Source organism: Poecilia formosa, unplaced genomic scaffold, assembly GCF_000485575.1.
Source record: "Poecilia formosa unplaced genomic scaffold, Poecilia_formosa-5.1.2 Scaffold540, whole genome shotgun sequence".
Classification (NCBI taxonomy): Eukaryota; Metazoa; Chordata; class Actinopteri; order Cyprinodontiformes; family Poeciliidae; genus Poecilia; species Poecilia formosa.
In genome coordinates, this window is record NW_006800479.1 from 204,321 (window position 1) to 225,166 (window position 20,846).

Here is a 20,846-nt window from a genome sequence, read left to right on the forward strand (position 1 = left end):
CAGTGTAATATTACACTGTGAAATATTACTACCAGTAGCGTGTAGCGGCGGTCCAACAGCGAGAGCACCACTAGTTCGTTAATTTTTCGGGTTATTTGTTTAGCTTTCTGACCGTCATTCTCTTCTGGGTGAGGATTTACCTGCTGTCAAATCGCTCTGGATGACTTTGTTTTTCCTGCATTGAGCTTTGGTGTAGCCAAACTCTGTCAAGTGCTTGTTTTTTAAATTGCGTATTAGATTCGTTGTGTTGACGCATTTTGACCTGCTTCACCCCGAGGTGTTTTTCCGCAACACTTAACTCGGGTCACATTCGAAAAAATCCAATCTGTGTTGCTCAGACTATCATAAAACGATCAGACGCAGGTCGCTTTACGGCAAAAAGAATTGGATTTGGGTCACTTCAGGCTGCAGTGTGAACGCAACCTTAGTCTCTGTCTGTGTAGCTTAGAGCAGAAGCTGGACGACAGGGTTAAAGGTGTGTGTGTGTGTGTGTAGGTGTGTGTATGTCGTACCTGGCTGAGAAGCTGGCCATGGAAGATGGTGTTGACGACGCTCAGAACCTGCTTGATGAGGCGTTTCTGTGGGACTCCGGCCGTGTTGGTGTGCTTCCCGGTGTTCTCCAGCTCCTGCTGCACCTTGTCCAGCAGTTCGCACAGGAACTCTTGCGCGTCCTGCTGGGCGTAGCCCCTGAACGCGGGGATCAGCTGCCACACCGAGTGCAGCATGGCAAAAGGCGAGACCAGCGCCCACTTGCCGGACCACATGACCTGGAACAGGGTGTGCAGCTCGTGGCAGAGGGAGATGTGCTTGGAGCTGGGCTCTTTGGGTTGGATCAGCTCCATGCTGCGGCTGCGCGACGCCCCGCCACTCAGCCCTGACGTCGACTGGAGCCCCTTTCTCTGAGACAGGGGGAACTGGGTCGTGGTTTTCACAGTCAGCTGGTCGTGGACGGCAGACGCCAGCAGCTCCAGCGCCTGGGTCAGGTCCAAGCGGAGAAAGCACTCCCTGAAAACGTGCAGATGGCTTAAAACCTGCAGGATGGAGTTCATGTAGCAGGTGTTCCCCAGATTCCTCAGACCCGTCACGCCAGGAGTGACGGTGGGACGCCGTTTGAAAGGCGAGCCTTCCTGCTTGCTGCTCTGACGGCGGCGGACCGGCGTCTGGGCGCCGCGGGACGAGGATGGCATAGTTCTGGGCTTAGATTTTGGGTTAGAGGAACGTCTCTGGGATTTGGGGCAAGGCGGGGACTTTTTCGTCCGACCGGCTTTCTTAGGCACCGCAGTTGAAGGACTTCGAGTCCGTGACCTGCGAGATCGAGACGAGGCCATTTGACTTTTTCTCTTCTTGCGATTTTTCTGAACAGTCGGCACGATGGTCGCATCCACGACTCTCTGGCTCTTCCGACGCAGACGTCGACTCTTTCTGATCGGAGCGTTCTCCAGTACCTCCTGGAGCTGGCGCTTCAGAGCACGCCGCCTCTCCCTTGCCTCCCGTTTCTGTTCTTCCTCTTCCTCCCTTCTCTTTTCCTCTTCCTCTCTCCTCTTCCCACAATCGGTTAAACCAAACCAGAGGCGGAAGATGCGTCCGATGAGGGCCCGGCGGCGATGCCAGAGGGCAGTAAACATTCGGTCCTCATCTCTCAGCTGCAGCTCGCTGGCGCCGCATGGTATGAGCGCGTCCGATCCAAAGCTAGCTGAGCGCAGGGTTCGGCCGCTGCGCGTTGTGACCTCATAGCGCTGGCTCTGGATGGCGCTGAGGGTGCTTCGGAGTAGCTTCAGATCCCCGGTAGCGTTATCATTCAGCACATAGTCGTCGCACAAGTAGCAAAACACATACAGCTCGTTAACCTCCATCGCCAGTGGGTGGCGCTGCTGCTGGAAGTGCTGGAGAGCATGCTCCTCGATGTAGCGGCCGCACGCCACATGCGCGCAGCCCAGGCAGGCCCAAATAGACTCGGTGGTGTTGCAGTCCACACAGTGCCACTTCTGGGGGTTGAGGATGGAGTGGTCTGGGGCCAGGCGCAGCCGCCCCACGTGTTTACACCTGTCCATCACACAGGCCTGCTGGCCGGCCGGGCGCACCGCCTGGGACAGTCAGCGCCTGACTGTGGGTTCGCGTGCGAGGCAGAGAGCGTGTGTGTCGCTTTCAAACTAGCCTCATATTACCATGGTGACCACAGTGAGCGGAGAAATGGGAACATCCCAGGACATGGTTGTGGTTTCTGGAAGAGAAAAAAGCTGTATCTAATCTGTACTGAAGGTTTTATCAACCCAAAATAAAATGAAACACAATAAACTAACAGGCGGCAAACAAACTCTAACAATACATTTTAAAAATAAACCAACTTTTCAGTGAATAAGAGTTTATTTTGTGCTTTCAAACAGTTTAGAAAAATGAAATTCTACTATAGAGCCATTTAACCAACCATAGAGCTGAAATGATTCATCTGAATAACTGATTATTGAAGTAACTGTCAGCTAATTTTGTAATCCATTAATCATTTTATGTTTACAGACTCAAACGGTCATTTACTGAAAGGACAAAACATTCTGAGCAGTAATTAAGTCAAAACTGTACAAAAAATATAAACATTATCTACTTAAGATTTTTTTTTTTTAATTCCTTTTTCTTTAAATGGGTTGTACCTAAAACTTAAGTTGCAGTTTTAGCTTTGGCTGTTTCAGATTGTGTGAAATAAAATCTCTTATTAAGCACCTTTTGCTATCCAATTATTAATCAGTTAATAATGTTGCCTTCCTTGTAAAAAGTGGGGGGAAAAAAGCGTATTAGCTCTTCTTTTAGCCAGCTGACCAGCAGTGTGCAGCAGCAGTTGCACAGTCTGTGCTTCATTAGCTCAATGAAGATAAAAGGTCAACGCAAAAATATTCAGAATCTTTAACGACTTGTGTTTGTAAGTAATCCTTTAAATTAAAAAATTAACATTCTATAATAAAAGATTCTCGGCTGATGGAAAATAATCTTGTACATTTTGGAATTTAAAATCCGACCCAGACCTAAATTAGCCAGTTAAACTTGGATGTGAAACATCAACCTAAACCTGTTCTATAAATAGTAACAGAAACACAAACTCACTGAGCCCAGAAAGACAAACAGCATGAGAGCGGCATGAATTAGCACTTCCTGTTGAGCTTATATCGGTGTTTTAGTTGTAGACGTGCTTAATAAACATACGTCGTGTTAGTTTCAAACCACTTTTAAGTGTAATTAAACAATCATTCAGGAAATACACTTGAATAAATATCTTCTTTTTCTGTTGGATTCAAAACTACAACCTATAAAAATACCCAAAGTCAGAATTTTGGGCATAAAAATATCTAAAATTGGCATCACTCGGTAAAAGCCTGACATCATTTCTGGTTATAATGAGGATGTTGAAATTTCCACACTGAGGTATAATAATCACATGTTCTCATCTCTCCTCTGCACTGTTGCTCTCCTGCATAAATCCCTCAAGGAAAAGCGATTTCTTCATTTATGGACAGTGTGTGACTCACTCAATCGTTGTTCCGACTAGATCAGGAAGAAATCTTACACACGTCAACACTCTACAGCATTGGATTAGCTAAATTAAACTGCATTATTTCTGACTTATTAAAACTACAGAACTCTTCAACTTTATGAGACTATCACTTTTTGATCTACAGTAACAAACGTGCTGTTTGGTCTGAATAAGTCTATTGCATGTTAATTAACTCTTAATATACTGGTGTTAATCCTCCCTCAGGGAACATCTTTTATTTTGACAAACAGCTTTTTAAACTAATGCAAACTTTCCGTACTAAAATGTTTATATGCAAATCACAGATCATAAAAGCTAAAACGACTGTTGTTCATGGACTCGAGTCGATCATTGCGCTTGTTTACCTTTTTATAGTGCAGGAGTGGGCGTGTTTATTCTTTTTATAAAGCATAAATATCAAGGATTATGCAGTAATTTAATATATTTGATTTTTCTTATGATGTATCCACTTATAGCTGCAACAGAACATTCACTTAATATATTAAAATAATAGTGGTATAATTTAGCATTAAGAGTCGTGATTGTTCAGAGAGCTAGCCAGGATTTATCAGCGAGTTAGCGCGCTTTACCAGGTTTGTCCTTGTGGTTGCCTGGTCTGAACATGAAGCTTCATTGTTGCATAAATGCATAATAAATACGACCTATCTGAAGACAACCATTAAACGGTAAAAGAAACAACAGTTAATTTCACATCAGCATGAGAATGTCTTCTGTTTTATCATGATAATATTTCAAAAAGTGGTAAATCCCCAGTTGCTAACTTGAGCCAGCTAGCTACGGCTAACCCGAGATCTCTGGGATTTATAAAACAAAATATAAACCTAGAGACTCACCAAACACGAGAAACAACACCGTCGAGCAATTTAAACATAAATTAGAGTTTATCCACATTTTCCGGTGCATATTATTCCTGTTTTCAGATTTGTGATTAAGAGATTAGTGAGCTGCTAATTTTAGCCTAGCATGCTAACTAGCATTAGCAAGCCGGGTTGATATCCCAACTAGTTCACGCGTTATCCGAGCCGCCGTTCACGGCGTCCGTTGGGACTTTCCACCAACTCCCAGATTATGATCAAACACAGTTCTCATGGACAAGACAAGTCATTATTTTAAAAGGACGCAGCTTACCGAGGCTCCCCTTCACGGTTTACTCCTCTGTTTCTAAAATGTTCGCCATCTTGTCAATCCCTGTCGCGTGGTTAGTTCGAGCGCGTCCACGAGACGTGACGTTTTTGTTGTTGTTTATATTGTTGCTGGTTTGCTGGTTGCTAATTAGTTATCATTTACAACCAAACGTGTGCGTCACATTCACCTTTTCATTTGCTTTCTTCAGTTTGACAGCTTTAAAATATTCTTACGTATCTTGATGAATTTATTAAACACCAAATTTGGATTTATTAAAATGATTATTTTTATTAAATAATTTCAGAGGAATTCATTTACAAAAGAGAAGAATATCACCACAGGTAGATACGTGTTATATATCCTCTATTGCGTGTTTATTACTCTACATTTAATATGCGCTTATCAAAAATCACAACTCTTACTGACACAACATATGTGACCAACTTTAATCGCTAGAGGGAGCTGTTGCCATAATTTTGAATTGTGTCAAACCCTGAGTTAAGCAAGTCTGTAAAACAAATGCAATTCTTTGTTTTGGCTAGTTTTCTGTTAAACCAGACATTTCTACCTGCCAAGCTCCACATTTTTTTTTGGTATGAAATCGAAAAACTGGACCTTTAGCTGGAAGTAAAGAACATAAGTTTGTTATTTACAATTCAATCCAGAGCCTGGATTCTCCAGATCTTGGTGTTGGATAAAGACGATGGACAAATATGGACTTTGAACATCCAAGTCTGGAAAAGTTGACATAACTCTGGTCCATCCTTTGAGTTTTTTCTCTTTTTTTTACAGTAAAAGCCTGACATCATTGAAACAATTGAAAGACATTTTTATTAAAATCTGTTTCAGGTAACACAGTGATGTCACTTTCCAGGACGTAACGCGTGTTTATTATCTGTTGGCTTGTGTTCCTGTTTGTGCACCTTTAGAGTCTCTGAGCTACTGTAGGATGCAGGTGCAGAGCTTCATGCTGGCTAATGGGGGCTGCATGGTGGTAGTCACCATCTAGATCCCATCAGGGCAAAGAAAACATCATTACATCATCTGTGATTGCAGGAAACAGTGCAATAACCATACAATAACTGTGCATAAATATATTAAATCTTTCTGTGCGTATTTCTGCAGAGGCTCAAAGGCAGGAGTTAGGTTTCATCCAGGAAAGTTTGCTTGAAGGCTCGTGCTTTTCATCTCAACACATGCTCCCTGATTGCATGTGAGGAATCCCTCTCATGTTCTGATTAGTGGGGAACTGATCCATTCAAACCTTGTTAAATCCTCTTGTGAGAAGGGGGGAGAGTGCAGATTAAGGAGCGTTTGTGACTTGGAGAAAGAGGTATGTGTTGATGTACCATGCAACGCCTGTGAATCATCTCTAATGTTTTTTCTCCCTTAATGTCTCCGGGCAATAACTGCTTTCATGTCTGCACACGCAAACCCTCGTTCCCTCGCGTGTTCGTTTTATGCACCCTCCTCATAAACACTTTATTCGCTATTATTTAACTACTAAAGATCTTGTGAGATTAAGTAATTTAGCGTTACTATTTAATAGGATTTTCATTACTGACGCGATGAACAGACTTCTACTCCTTGTTGTGGTTCGCCTGCTTTGCCTTTACTGAACATCTAATCTCATTCAGTGTCACGATTTTCTCAGGAAACCTTGTTTTCAGTTAGCAGGCTGAGAAAACCTGCTGTACTCAATATTTTCAGCACCAAACAGCAGAAATGATAAAGTCGAATGTAGATTTTCCCATGAGCTGGTGGAGATTTCCAATCACACCTTAATGCCAAACGTATTTGAAGATATGGATGGATAACATTCATATTGCATTTCACAATGCAAACCAAGGCGTTTCTGTTAAATTCAATAAATATGCATTTCTTGTTAGTAATAGATTAAAACACCCCAATGTTTATTCCCCCTTGAAATGGCAGCACTTAAACCTCTGACATTTAGAGGGTGGTGTGCTCTTGGCAGTTGAAGTGACTAAACTTCATGGTAAGATCCAAAAAGCTTTCTGGTTACAGATCTGAAAAAAGAAATAAAGGAAATCAGCTATTTTGCTATGCAGAAAAAAAACTCCCTATATTCCCAGATCTCTATGCAAGTTTACCTTTAAAGCAGGCTGCAAACGCAAAAAGAAGTCTCCAAAACCATGCCTGCAAAATCATAACATGGATTACACAACCTAGAACGTCTGGAATAATGACAGATGAGTCAAAAATAAAAATATTTGGACAGAATATCAGGAAAAGAGCTTCATGTAACAGTGGAGCATGGAGGAGGAAGTGTGATGGTTTGGGATGCTTTGCTGCAGCAGATGATCATAAAAACCAACATGAATTATTCTGGGTATCAGAGAGGGATTGAGGGAAAAATGTGTTCAAAAACAATAAAAAGAAAGCTGAGGCAGAACTGAATCTGCAACGTGGCAATATTTTGTTGATTTGGAGACTTCTTATAGCGTCTTGCGGTCCGCTTTAAAGGTTAACGCACTGCAAAAAGACAGTTTTGTCTAGTTTCTAATCCAAACATTTTAGCACACTTGAAATAAGACGAAACTAACTTACAAACAGAACTTACAAGTAGATATTTCCTTAGCATTGATAAAAAAGTGCTAATCCCAATAGCAGATCCTTTCACTTAAAAGAAATGTATAAATGTGAAATACGCTAATAAATTATTGACTGAAAAGAAGCTCCTGCATCTTGCTAAAAATGGTACCTGTAAGTCAATGTAGTCTAATTTAAAGTGCACTAAAATATGTGCACTAGAAAATAAACAAAAACACTTTGTAAGATTTTCATGTTTTGCAGTGCAGTTGGTCTGAATCTTCTCCACTTGTAAATTTTCTGAAACTTCTTAAAGATTTATAAACCAGTTCAATTTTTTTTTTTTTGAACATTCAAGATGGCGTTCACTTTCACTTCAGCAGTCAGGAGAACACAAAACTAAAGGTCAAAGGTTTCAAAATGTGCACCTGATGCTATACATCAATCTGATTTTTAGACATTTCTCTGTTTTACTTCCATTTCTCAGTGTTAATGAGAAATACATCAACACTGATGCATTCCCCACACCATTATCCGACTGGTGTGGATAATGCACACCAGTTGATCCAAGTATGTTAGAAAACACGCAGGTTGCTGTAGGTTGTCCTCATCTTTTCCACTCGGATGTCTGAACAACAGCGATGTGCATTGAAAGACGGGGAACGCTCGGTGCGCACCATTTCTCCCAGACACCTGGACCTCATAAAGATAAAAATAAAAGCACGCCCACATGTGTGAAACAGGCAACATGTTTTCATGTTTCGCTGGGCTGGTGCTTCCAGAGAAAGGAAGCCATTCCGGTGGTTTCACGGTGGTGTTAGCGCAGCTGGATACGCCGCTGGTTTTGTGGGGGGCTAAAACACAGGTGCAGGTGAAGCCAGAGGAAATGCTGCAGAGCCTGTAAACAAACATGCCTCCTGTAAAAATGTCCTCCCCTCGCTCCGCGCACTCAGGCTGGATGTTGGCGTTGGATGCATGACTTCTCGTCTATTATTATAATTTTTTTTTGGTCTGAATAAACCGACGACATCGAGATCTTGTTTTGTCACGTATGTAAAAATGATCAGCAGTTGTGTTTTGATCCCCATCCCTGTTCGGGCTTGCTCTTTCAACATTCCTCAAGTGTTTTTAATGTGAAGCCAGCGAGCTGTGATGGTTTCTGGGGAATATTTTTCCTTAACTCGATTCACTGACTCGGTTTCCGATGCATAAATCTTCTCATTTCCTCTGTAAATGAATCACGACTGACGGGGTAATTCTGACCACATGACTCCCTGATCCAGCACACGTATAGGAAGGAGAATAAATCCAGTCTTGGTGTATTTTCTGCTTCCAGAGCTCTGATTCTGGCTCCAGAAGCTCATGGTGGGAAGTGTTCAGATGTTTAATGTGCTGGAAGGTTAATTATCGGGTCAATGTTTTTAACTTCCCATTTCTGAGTGAAGTTTATAACCTGAAACCTCCAGAGGAGAAAAATATTTATTTACTGAACCAATGAGAAAATTAGTTCAGTAAATAAACCTGAACTGAAAGTTTAGAGGAATGCTGGTAGGAGAACATCCATCTATCCAACCAAGCGTTCATCCATCCAACCGTCCATCCCTCCATCCATCCATCCAACCAACAAACTCTAATTCCATGTATCAATTCTCTATTTTCCCACCATCCATCTGTTTTTGTCCATCATTCTGTCCTTTCTTCTCTGATCACTGTACAAATATCTGCCCTAAATTCATAATTCATTTTTCCATTTATACTTTGTACTTTGATCACTGCGACTCTGTAGCAACTAAAGATAAGCGCATGGATGAGTTTCTCCAGATTTGCTCTGCAACATTTGTCCTTTAATCCTGAATATGTTCTTCAGGTGATAAAAGGCCGACTTTGCAATCGTCTTTATGCGTCTCTGAAGGTTCAGGACATGAAGCAATCATTACGCCCAGATTTCAGCCTGATCAGAGCACACAAGGGCCTATTCAAAGTACTAATCTTAAACTTAAAGAGCCTGAAAGCCGAAAGCTGACTGAGCTTCATCTATTTTGTAAAGAACTGGATGTCCTGCAAAGGACTTGATGATGTAATTACAGGAAATGGAGGTTTCTAACCTGGAATGATGTGAAAAGATTCCAGGTTCGTCTGTGTTTTTTTCTACCTGTCGCTTCTTACATCCTGGATGCTGTTTGCTGCCAGTTTCGGGGCGTCTGTCTCGGTGCATTGTGGCTGGCTGTGAGGGGACGGGGAGGTGGGGGAGGTTATTGTCCCCCGGCCTCCAGGAGCTGCCACGCACGCCAGAGCCAACCGCAACACAAGAATGCTGCCGGGACAAAGGCCATAACTCCATTCTATAGCAACACAAGCGAGGCATTGTGTTCATACAGGCGTGCACACATGCATGCATTCGCCGTTTCTACAATAACACAAAAACTATACTGGCGCGAACTATACCAGAGGAGAACGCTAGCATGCCAAACACTCATTCATCAACCGGGTTCCCACAGCAGGCAACCCCCCGCTGGACATCTCCATCACAGGCTGAGAATGGCCAGTCAATCCTGGGACAATGGGCGAGCGAGCATGAGGGAGTGAGAGAGGAGGTCTGTGCTTGAATGTGTGTTTGCGGCGGCCTGTTGTGTCTGCGCCTCAAGGCCGGTTCCCACAAACACCTCCTTCGGTCTGATCCAAAGGTCTCCCCAGAACACAGAGGGACATTTCAGGTACTCTGCTCATGGAAGAACTCCTCTGTGTTTTTAAACTCCAGATTTAACGCTTTCAGTGAATAACTGCTGCTAGTTCTTTGAAGATTTTCTATGTTGAATCCAGGAGTCACTTGATAAATGTCAGAAAATGATTAATGATGCCTTTAAGCAAAACAGAAAACACTTCTTTTTCTGTGAACCTTTTATTTAAAACCTTTTCTTTCTCATGTGAACAAAAACAGTTATTAGGGCTGAGACGATTAATCGTGATTAATTGATTATTAAACAACTAATTTAGTAATCCATTAATTGTTAATTGGAGCATACAGACTCAAAAATTAAATTTCCTGAAAAATAATCTCACTCATAGAGGTAATTAATCCAAAACTGTACTAAAAAAAATACATATTTTGCATTTAAGATGGAAAGAATCCTTCTTTGTAAGTAGACATGTTTAACTCAAAGTCCCTTTAGTGGCATAGTCTTAGCTTCACCTGGTTCAAATTCTGTAAAAAATAAATAAGTGTAAAAATGAAGCATATTTTGCTATACAATTATTAAATAGTTAATCCAAAAATAATCACCAGATCAGCCCTACACTGTTTGGATAAACATATTTTTATCTGCAGATGCATTCTTAGTTAAATATAATCAGCAGTAACCTGAAGGAATACTGTGTTATTGGATTTTAGATAATAAAATGCTTATTTTCAAATTCAGATAAGGGACTGAAGTATTTTTTAAATACATTTTTTATAATATTGTATAAAAAAACATTAATGAATGACCATTTTTTTTGACCGATTAATCGATAGAACAATTAATTACTAAAATAAACATGAGTTGCAGCCCAATAAATAATCTACACAGTTGGGAGCATTTTGTAGTGTATTTAATTGATTGAAGACAAATATTTAAACTACTGCTGTTTACTCATGAACTGATCTGGAGGTTCATATGAGAATGTATTAAAAATTATGTGGTAATAATAAAAACATTGTTTGGGGAAAAAAAAAACACCATTTATCGTTTTAGAAAGACCTTTAGTCTGTTATAAAAAAATCTAGAAAGGTGTATTTTTCAGAATATCTCAGAATTGGGCATTTGGATTTTCAAGGTGTAATTGTAGAGATTTCCTTTCCACATTTAAATGTTTTCAGCTGAATAATCTGTTACTGCTGAATGTTTTAGCTCAGTTCTTATAACCCATCCCAGATGTTGAGTATTTTCAGTAGAAGGTTTTTTCTTGCCATGATTGGTGAGGTCTATCCAGCTTGGCATTGTGGTAACGGTCCCAACCCAGTAAAACTTAAAGTCTTTATACTTCAAAAGTTATTAAGAAGTTTAGAACTTTTGGGGGTTTTTTTCTAAAAAAAAAAATTCAGACATTAACCTGAAAATTTTTGACTTTACAATGCAGAAATTTCCTAGTTTTTCTATAAAATCTGAGATTGATCTCAAAATAATTTTTTTTCCAGAAATTTACTCCATTTTGACCCGTAAAAATGTGTACTTATTCCATGAAGTGTAGCATGCTGCAGAAATATGTCTGTGCAACATGACTGATGGTGCGCAGGGGGACGTATGTTGTCTGCAGATACAGCAGGTTTGTTCTAATCTTTTCTTTCAGCATTCCTCTTCCCATTTGCACTCATTCACCCTCCACCCTGCTGTCTGGAAACGGCTTACAGAAACCTCCAGCGCTGCCACAAATCTTTAAACAGGTCAGCAAGTAGGAAATATGGCTACTAGAGGCTATCCGGCTGGTGAGGTGGACACAGGTGAATGACCTTTGACCCAGAGAGCCGCTCGACTCGCCAGGAATGTGTTCGCACCTTTCGGCCAAACGCGTCACGTCGCGAGCGGAAGACAAGCTCTCCGTCTAAACCCAAACAGAGTGCCGGTCGGGGGCTCGCTCTCTGTTATGGTTTACATTTTGCGGTGCGGTGCGACTGTGCAGGAGACTGATGGATGACTGGATCTGAAAAGATGTGTGTGTGAGAGAGAGAGAGAGAGAGGATGGGTTGATAAGGATATTTTAGTCTAATTTATGTGAAGTATTTCAAGGCCTGTGAGGGTTTTCGCTCTACACACAAACACAAGCTCCCCCTGACAAGAACAGCTTATTATAATCCGGATATGTTACGTCAGATTTTCTTCTGCATTTTAACTTTTGCCCCAAACTTCTTAGTACACTGCACAAACAAAAAATCCAAGTATTATTTACTTAATTTCTAGAGCAAATATCTTTGTTCACTTGAAATAAGACAAAACTAACTTACAAGGAACTTTTCAGAAATATACAGCAGCTGTTTTAAATAAATAATTCCTTAGTAATGATGAAAAAGTACTAGTTTCGCTAGTGGTTTATTTCACTTATAACATGGGGAAAAAGTTGTGTTAAAAATGAAATAATCTGCCAGTGAAACTAGTACTTTATAAAATTAACATTAAAGAATTATTTATGTATAAAAGCTTCTATATCTTTCTGAAAAGTTTCTTGTAAGTTAGTTTTGTCTTATTTCAAATGTACTAAGATATTTGCACTAGAAACGAGACAAAAATACTTGTTAATATATTTTTTAGCAGTTTATTTCAGTTAGATATTCTAACTAGCATTTTGCAACTTCCAACAGTGGCACCCCCAAATGGGGGGCATGAGGTGGCCATGGCTCCCTCTTGAAATACGTTGGCCACCCTACAGAATCATGTTCAGGTCATAGAAAGGCATGAATAACCATCTTATTCAATCAAGACATAAACTTAAAACCCAATAAATGAATAAATACATTTCTAAAATTTAAAATATAAAAAATCTACTGACCTAATAGTAAAACAGTTGCTTTTAACAATAAAAATATGGAAACATTTTAACTGAAAGTTGTTTTTTAACTTATTTTTTCTTCTGTAAGTTTGTGCTGCTGAAGTGTTTATTGAGGTGCTTTTTAATCTGCTGAAATACAAGAGTTAGACCAAACTTGTAATAGGCTGGATTTATCCTTTAATATAACCATAAACAAAAAACAAAGAGGTGAGCGACAATATTTATAGAGATATATACAAATAATACTGTACATGGGCATAAAGGAGGAAAGAATAAGAGCATTTTGAGTCCAAAAGGGCATATTAATATGAAATGAATCACATTATGCTGCGATGCAAACGTTAGTTGGTTTATAACCTAAAACGTCAGAGTTGGACTGAGCCTCACTCAGCCTCAGCCGGGGGGAAATACATTCAGGTCTCCATTTGCTCTGATTTCATCACAGACACACCTGGACTGGCGAGGATTTAACCACCTGTCGTGGTTTTTATGGCTTGCTCGGCGTCGCTCCACGATGTGGAGATGTACTACGTCCACTCCAGGCGCTGCTGCTGCTTCTTCTTCTCCTCCTCTTCTTCTTAGTGCATCCGCGTTGGCTTGGTCCATCTTAGGCTAAAGTGCTGCAGAGGAGGAAGAGCAGTTCTGCACTTCTGGTGAAATCCACTTGTACTCGAACATAATCACTCAAGAGGAAGTTTGCACAGGTGCAAGGGAGACATTTCTTAATAAAAATACCTCCAGCAGTGGTATTATGCTGTCGGTAGACAACAGCAGAGAGATTGAGGGATTCGTTCATCGCAGTTCAGTCCCTCAAAAGCTGCTCCAACAGCAAAAGCAGGAAACTAGAAACTCTCCGCTCCGTTTCCGTCTACCAGTTGCAGTCTTTCTTTAGCAGCGTGAGGACTTTGCGACCCAAACTGGCCTTCCACGGCTTAACGAAGCTCTTCATGTTGACCAGGAGCTGACCCTGCTTACGGTCCAAGTGACCCGCCACTAAGTACTCCACACCTGTTGGATAACACAGTTAAAAAAGTCTTTAAAAGTTTTAATTTTTTCAACCTCATGTGTAAACAGTATCTGCTCCTTAAACCCAATAATTGTTTGTACCGTTCTGCAGCAGAAACCATCAAGTGATGTGAAATGACTCCTTTATGTCATTGCAGGCGAATTTACCCACAATTCTTTGCAGAATTTTTTTAATTCAAACACACTGGAGGTTTTTTTTTAAAGCAATGAACAAACATCTCAATGGGAGTAAAGTCCAGACTTTGACTAGGTCATCATTCCTATACTTGAATTTCTTCTTTTTTTCTTAGATCGTGGTGTGATGCTTTCCTTTTTTAGATCTCTTTCAACCAAGTGTAGTTCGTAAAGCATTTTTAATTAACTAATGAAATAATTTTAAACAGATTTTTGTATTTATTTAGAGTTGGGTAGAACTGTTGATCAGAGGGACGCCACATTCTTTCAATTGAAGAAGCTAAATCTAAAGTTTTCATTCCACTTTCCTGGCATATGTTCATTTTATCACAAAAAAACCCCAATTAAGTGCATTGAATTGACAGTTTTAGTTTGTGAAAAACTAAATGAGTGCTTTTGCATCTTGCTGTAAACTGCGGATCTCGAGTCTGACCTGGGTTCAGGATGGGGCAGGTGCAGCCCCGCGTCGTCCAGGACTCGGGGTAAAGCGTGACCTGGCCTCTATGTATCTTCAGCTTGGTGTTGTGGCTGAGGACCTTTTGAACTTTGGCCTCCACCTCGGCGTGGGAGCCTTTATCGTGGGCCGACAGCACTTTCACCTTTAGCACTGAAGGTCAAGAAGGAGAAAACAGATGCTGAAAGCAAAATACAAACTCCAGAGTCAGGACTGTTCTGCTTTCTCAAACAAATATTTCAATCTTAACTTGAGTAAAGTAAGGGAATACATGGCTTTAAATGAAATATTTGAAGATATTACCACAACAGTTAGTAGAAACTAGTGTGAGTTTAAACACTAGATCATTTAATTTATGGGTCTTGACCAAGCAATTGAAAAATAAATCACTGCATTTCAAGTTTAGAAGTTAAAAAGCAAACTGGCATCATAAAAGGGAACTGTGAAGTAAATTGAAAACACAAGCAGCATAAAATAATGTCTGTAAAAACAAACAATTCAGTAAAACCCATAGTTTTACCACATCAGAGGGAATCTAATAAAAGTAGCTTCTACTTGCTGCAGCTGTTACAAAATGACAAAAGAATATTTTTTGAAGGCATAAATTGAAAATGTGTAATTTTAACTTAAACTGAAATTGTTAACACCTCTTGTGGCAAAAAAATAAACTAAGATAATTTAGTTTTTAAGTGATTTAAAGGCGCTCTTCCTTTAATTCACCTCAGAAAATGAACATTTGAGACAAAAATGTAACTTCAATAGCTAATTCTGGCTGCATTCAGATAGGAAATATTGTTTCTTTAAATAACTCCCACCAGAACCCTTTAAATTAAAATATGTAATAGATACATTGGTTTTGTAAAACATAATAATAGTAGTGAATGGAAATGACTAAAAGTCACCATAAATTTTTTTTTTACATTAAACCGGGTCTGTAAAGTTAAAATACTGAAATTTACTGCATGTGCTAATCACTAATATATAAAGATGCAGGTGGAAAGTTGAGAGAGCTGATCTGTTATCAAATGTATTAAGACTGATTAACTTCTATGCTGATGAGTCTGCGATGTTTAGCACAGTGTGCTTTGAGATTCATTTAAACTTTAAAACTTGCATTCTTGCATTTGTTTGTCTGCTTTGTCAGACTTAAATACTGGCATATCTATTAAAGAAGGTATTCCTGCTCTCTTCTTTCACATTTATAGATAGATTGTAGATTGATTTCCAGTTACTTCCAGTTATATCTCAGACATTTTCTATCTTCTTTCAGGACAATAATCTCTGTATTCTTAACAAATAATCAAACAATCCAGGTATCTGAATTGTTCTGCCTCACCCTAAATGTCCTTATGTGAACATTTAAGCTGTTTTTGTGTGATTTGGTAATTCCAGACACCCAAACAAATGTATTTTTTACCAGTAAACCTAATTAGGGCTAAAACAATGAATCAATTATAGAAATAATCATCAACTAATTTAGTAATTGTTAACTGGAATATACAGACTTAAAAAAGGTAATTTGCAAAAAGAAAACAAATTCACTGCAATAATTAAGTCAAAACTGTACAAAATACATTTTGCATTTAAGATGAAACCACATTTGTAAATGTTTTACTCAAAACTCCTTAACTTCTGTAATTTTATCTTCGAATTCACCAAAGAATGCTGTATTATTGAATTCTATGCAGTAAAATGTTTATTTTATTGAACTGAATGAATTTGTTTGCATGTTACCTAATATTAAGGCTTTTAACCAATTAATTGTCAGCTGCAGCGCTAACATTAATTTACATTCGCGTATTGAATAATTTAACTTGTGGCTGTGTTTGGACCCTGATGACGGGTCAGAGGTGGATGCTTGAGTTCTTACCATATGCATAGTTCATGGTGCAGAAGAGTTTACTGTTGGTCAGCGTTTGCTCTTTGCACTCGCACTTTTCTGCAGGGAACAGACACAGGCACTAATTTGTAACATAATCAAATAACTTGCATGCGTGGCGTGTTGCTGTGAGGTCTTGGACAGCGTATGTCCTGCCAGTGAGGAATGTGGCTGTAAATGCTGCAGCTTACAGGGAGTCACTGATGAGAAAAGGAGCATTTTTCATTCTCTCATCTATCTGAAAGCTTCTATGGAGTAAATGTTCATGTCTGATTCACTGGACTGTTGTGAAAGGATGAATCTCACCTGAGTAGTGGAGAGCAGAAAATAGTTCATGTGGGCTGAAGATCCTGACTGGTTCACTTGAGTTTCCATCCAGGCTGTATATTTCCAGATCGGAGCTGCAATAGGATATCACACATTTAAAAATGAATCTATACAGCCGGAAAATTTAGGTGGTAGCGCCCTGAAAATCTCCAAATGTAAAGTTCAAGTGAGAATGTTACTTCATGCCAGCTGGCGTTTGGTTAGATACAACTTTAAAAAACTAGAATTTGGTCAACAAGTTTGAATTTATGTCATAAAGTTTCTGCATGGGTTGAAGATATAATATGATATAAATATTTAGATAAATATCTGCCAGAACCACACACACTGTTAAATGTGTATTGTTTACTTTCATTCTATTACAGTAAAATTATGATCAAGTCAGTAAAACTGTATTAGAATAACAGTAAAATTGTAGTAGTTGCAGTAAGACTGTAACAAAATCTGAATATTTCACTACAACAATAGTAAAATTGTAATAGGATTACAATACGACTAATAAAATCACAGTAAAATTGCCATAGTTACAGTAAAGCTGTAATAAAATTAAATTACATGAAGGTTACTGTAAAGAATACAGCTGTTATCCCTGCTGCCAGTATTTCACAGTAAATTATACGGACATTTTACAGTGTAGCCATCAACATGCTTCTGTTATAATTCTGGTTGGATATTTAACTGGGTTTTTTATTAGAACATTTTGTAGAATTTGTTTAAATTGTGTTTTTCCATTCACAGCATTTAAATTGAGCAATTCGTCTGCTCAGTCATGTTGGATTGTCTGAACATCAATTTAAAGCTTTATCACTGATTGGATTGTAGATCTGGGCTTTGACTAGACCATTCTAACACACGAATATGCTGATTTTCGTCTTTTTTTACTTACCCATACATGCAGTCCCCAGTAAACGGGTCGCAGTCTCCTGCACAGTCACATGGGCGACAGCCATACTCATGAAAGCCCCAGTATCCCACCATGCACCTGTCACACTGCGCTCCGCCGACGCCAGGTTTACAAATGCAGTTTCCGTTGGAAGGGTCGCACAGAGAGCCGTCGGTGACGTGAAAAGGCATGGAGCCCATTGGGTGGCAGCTGCATGCTGAAAAATTAGAAAAGTTTGATAAATTTTGATGAAAAGACTATGACAGAATCTAAATCTAGAGCAAAAATGGTTATAATGGTACAAAAATATGTTTATTTGCAACAACTTGGCGCTAAATACAAAGTCTGAAGGTCTTTTGACCGCATTATAATAATTTACGACCAGCAGTTGGACGTTTTATCATTCAACAGTTGCACTATTGTTTGCCTGGTGTGGTAGGAGACAAAGCTCTCTATCGTTTTCTTATCCAACAAGTGTTTGTAGTTCATTTTTTATGACATGATAACCATCACAAACACAAACTGCTTTCTTCGAACTGAAAAAAGCTTTCTGAGTGTCTGTCCAAAACCTAAATACCAGCCAACATTTGTCCAAGGGCAAAAACTCTACACAAACATTACAACTCTCCCTCTCTTTCCCTCGTGTCGCCTAATTGTGCGGTGATATGGTGTTCTTTAAACAAACTCCAAAAGCAATATTTTTACGTCAACATTGTGACGTCCACTCAGGTTTTTACTGGCAGTTTGAGAAAAGCTTCTGTGTGCTGGGATTTTGTGGGAGCATAGAGGATGCCAGGCCTGCTGCATAAACCTGTTCTTATCTGTAGCCTGGAGAAAGGGACATGAAGACGGGTTTCTGAGGCAGTTTCTCTCCGTAAAAGTTGATTGTCGTTGCCTCGGTAGGAACGGGTCTTCTGCTGTAAACCTAGAAGGCTTTTGTTGCACTAAAATTGGGGGAAATTTGTGTTTGGTTGTTGTAACCGTGTTACTTTTAAAGAGTAACTAAACTCCAGATAAGCTGTATAAATTGGTCCTTGGGGGTACTAACTTTATTTTACAGTGCAAGTTGGGACTTTTTCATTTAAACCTGCTCAATTCTGCAATGCTTGGTTAAAAAAAAAGTGTTAGTGCTTCCCTCTTTGGGTTGAAATGTGGCTACTGCAGCTAAATTTTCCTATTGGTCACAATACAGGGTTTCCCCTAATGTATTATAAGCCTGGCGGGCCACCAGGCTTCACTTGTGTCCCCACCAGGCTTAGCACTGCTTTATTTATTTAAGTTTCTTTAAAATGTTTGCATTTTTAAAACTTTATAGTTAATGTTCAGGTGTTATTCTTCCAATCTTTCAATCGCACATAATTACCAAGTGATATTTTCAAATTTCTTGACAACTTAAACATTTTTTAACTCAAAAACACGACGGGCCGCTGGATGAATGACTGCCAAGCGCCACAACCACCGAGTTTAGCAAGTTCTCTGGGAGAAACTTGCAACGGTAGAGCCTAGTTGATATCTGTCAAACCTTGAAATTAGCAGTAATCTGGTTTTTGATGGATCATAGAGATTTAATTGTCCAGTCCACATATGTTTCGCAGATCTTGAGAAAACTTTACCAAAGTATTGGGGCGCTGCAGTAATTTTTTGGTGATCTGTGTCATTTCTGTGTAACCAGAAATATGTCCAAATGCTCTAAAAGCAGAGGAGCTTGGTTTGGTCTTCGTTCCTCCAGAGATGCCCCTTGTTTCTGTGGTGTTATGGAGAGAAGGTTATATATTTTGGGAATGTCAACATCTGAAATTGACTATATTACCTTGTTGGTCTTCAAGCCATGTTTCTGCGTACACTAATTGTGAAGCAACCTAGATGAGAGTCAGGCACTCTAATGGTTTTCCGAGTTGTGAATGACTTTATATCTCAAGTTAAGAAATTCAAGGATCTTAGGCTGTTGGTTACAAGAAGCAGAACGATGGAGGTAGAGCTGGATTGAGGGGTTACTGGTTCATCTGTAGGTTACAGTCTGTTTTTAACTGACCTTTTGAGGTCTTTCACTCCCCATCTGCTTCAAGGTTCAAGGTATTCCCATCCATTTGACCTCTGACATCAGCAACACATATGGATGATTTCTTTTTTTTTACCAAACCTGTGAGGTTTACAGAAATTTCTGAAACTCCAGCAACAACGCCACACTCAGTTGATGCCATCTGATTGGTTGTAGCTAATGAACCACAGCATCAGTGCCTTCTTTTGAACGATGTCACATTTGTCTTAAAATCAAACCGGACAGTCGTTCAGATCAACCATCCACCACTGCAAAGATAAGATAAACTTATCTTAAAACCGGGCTGACTACAGTATCCATAAAATCATAAAGATATCACCTCTGTATACCCAACAGGCACACAAGGTGACGTCTGTGTTGTGTTGTTGTGCACAGCCTGGTAATGTTTAACAGATCATGCCTTGGTTGGAGGCAAAGCCTCAACACGTGCGCTTCCTGATGGGACTGTGAATTAACGAAAACATGGAGATTGAGTGGATGTGTGTGTGTGTGTGTAGATAGACAATGGACACTTAATGAGCGTGACATGACTAGACACAGACGGTAATCTCCAGCTGTAACCCTACCTTCAGTTAATCTGTTTGGGTGTGCGTTTCTTTCCAGGGCCTCTCAGAGGTTGGTATGATAAAAATGTTCCTCAGAATAGAGGGAAATTCCTCTTTTTGTCAGTCGGATTGCACAATCTATATACCTTCATCTTAGGGTTGTTTTGAGGCATGCACACGCTGCTTTTCCCCCCAATCAATCAGCCACACAGGTGAGATGATGCAGCCAATATAATCAGTAAGATTCAGTTCTGACATGGTTACAGCTGCTGTAAAGAAGGTGGAGAATCTGCTTCTGTGACCTTTATCAGAGATACCAGGAAGACACATGATGGGAAACACCTTTAAGTTCATGTGCAGTCCATTAGTCATCACTGCCACTGGCCGACAGATCAGTGTTATGTGGCAGACAGGAGAGAGACATTCGATTTGTGAGGAGGATTTGAAACCTGAACTGTTTTGTGAAGTTCAACGTCCATTTTCTCCTTTGGTTAGAGGCACAAGGCCGTCGTCAACTTTTCCAGATATTTTGGACTCAGTCTTGTCCATGAGATTCATTTTTCTGATGTGCCAAATTAAAGATGGAGTAAAATTAAGTTTTGGCAACATTAGTTTCTGGATGTATCTTAATGGGAGCAAGATGGCGGGTCAGAAAGTGGAAGAAAAGCAAAAAGCAACGATAGAAAATATCAAATTATCTGTCGAAGTGGGGCAGATTTACTGGCCATCCATCCATCATCTATCCAACATTTCATCCATC

At 39.8% G+C, this 20,846-nt stretch overlaps 2 protein-coding genes across 2 annotated transcripts in view; both read right to left on the bottom strand.

Annotated features, from left to right (window-relative positions):
• Window positions 1–4,751, bottom strand: part of usp44 (ubiquitin specific peptidase 44) — an 11,462-nt gene extending 6,711 nt beyond the window's left edge. The window contains exons 1-2 of the mRNA XM_007540447.2: window positions 4,670–4,751; window positions 513–2,221 (exon numbers count right to left, since the gene is read on the bottom strand). Coding sequence (XP_007540509.1) covers window positions 513–2,051 — 1,539 coding nt within the window. The 5' untranslated portion in view covers window positions 2,052–2,221; window positions 4,670–4,751. The remainder of the gene's footprint in view (window positions 1–512; window positions 2,222–4,669) is intronic.
• An 8,148-nt stretch (window positions 4,752–12,899) lies between these two features.
• On the bottom strand, window positions 12,900–18,655 carry LOC103129380 (netrin-4-like). Its single transcript, XM_007540445.2, has 5 exons — window positions 17,486–18,655; window positions 16,579–16,673; window positions 16,264–16,332; window positions 14,373–14,546; window positions 12,900–13,747 (listed from the first exon to the last, which is right to left on the bottom strand). The coding sequence occupies exons 1-5, from the start codon at window positions 17,680–17,682 to the stop codon at window positions 13,608–13,610; spliced, it is 675 nt and encodes a 224-aa protein (XP_007540507.1). The 5' UTR covers window positions 17,683–18,655; the 3' UTR covers window positions 12,900–13,607.
• Between the last annotated feature and the right edge of the window lie 2,191 nt (window positions 18,656–20,846).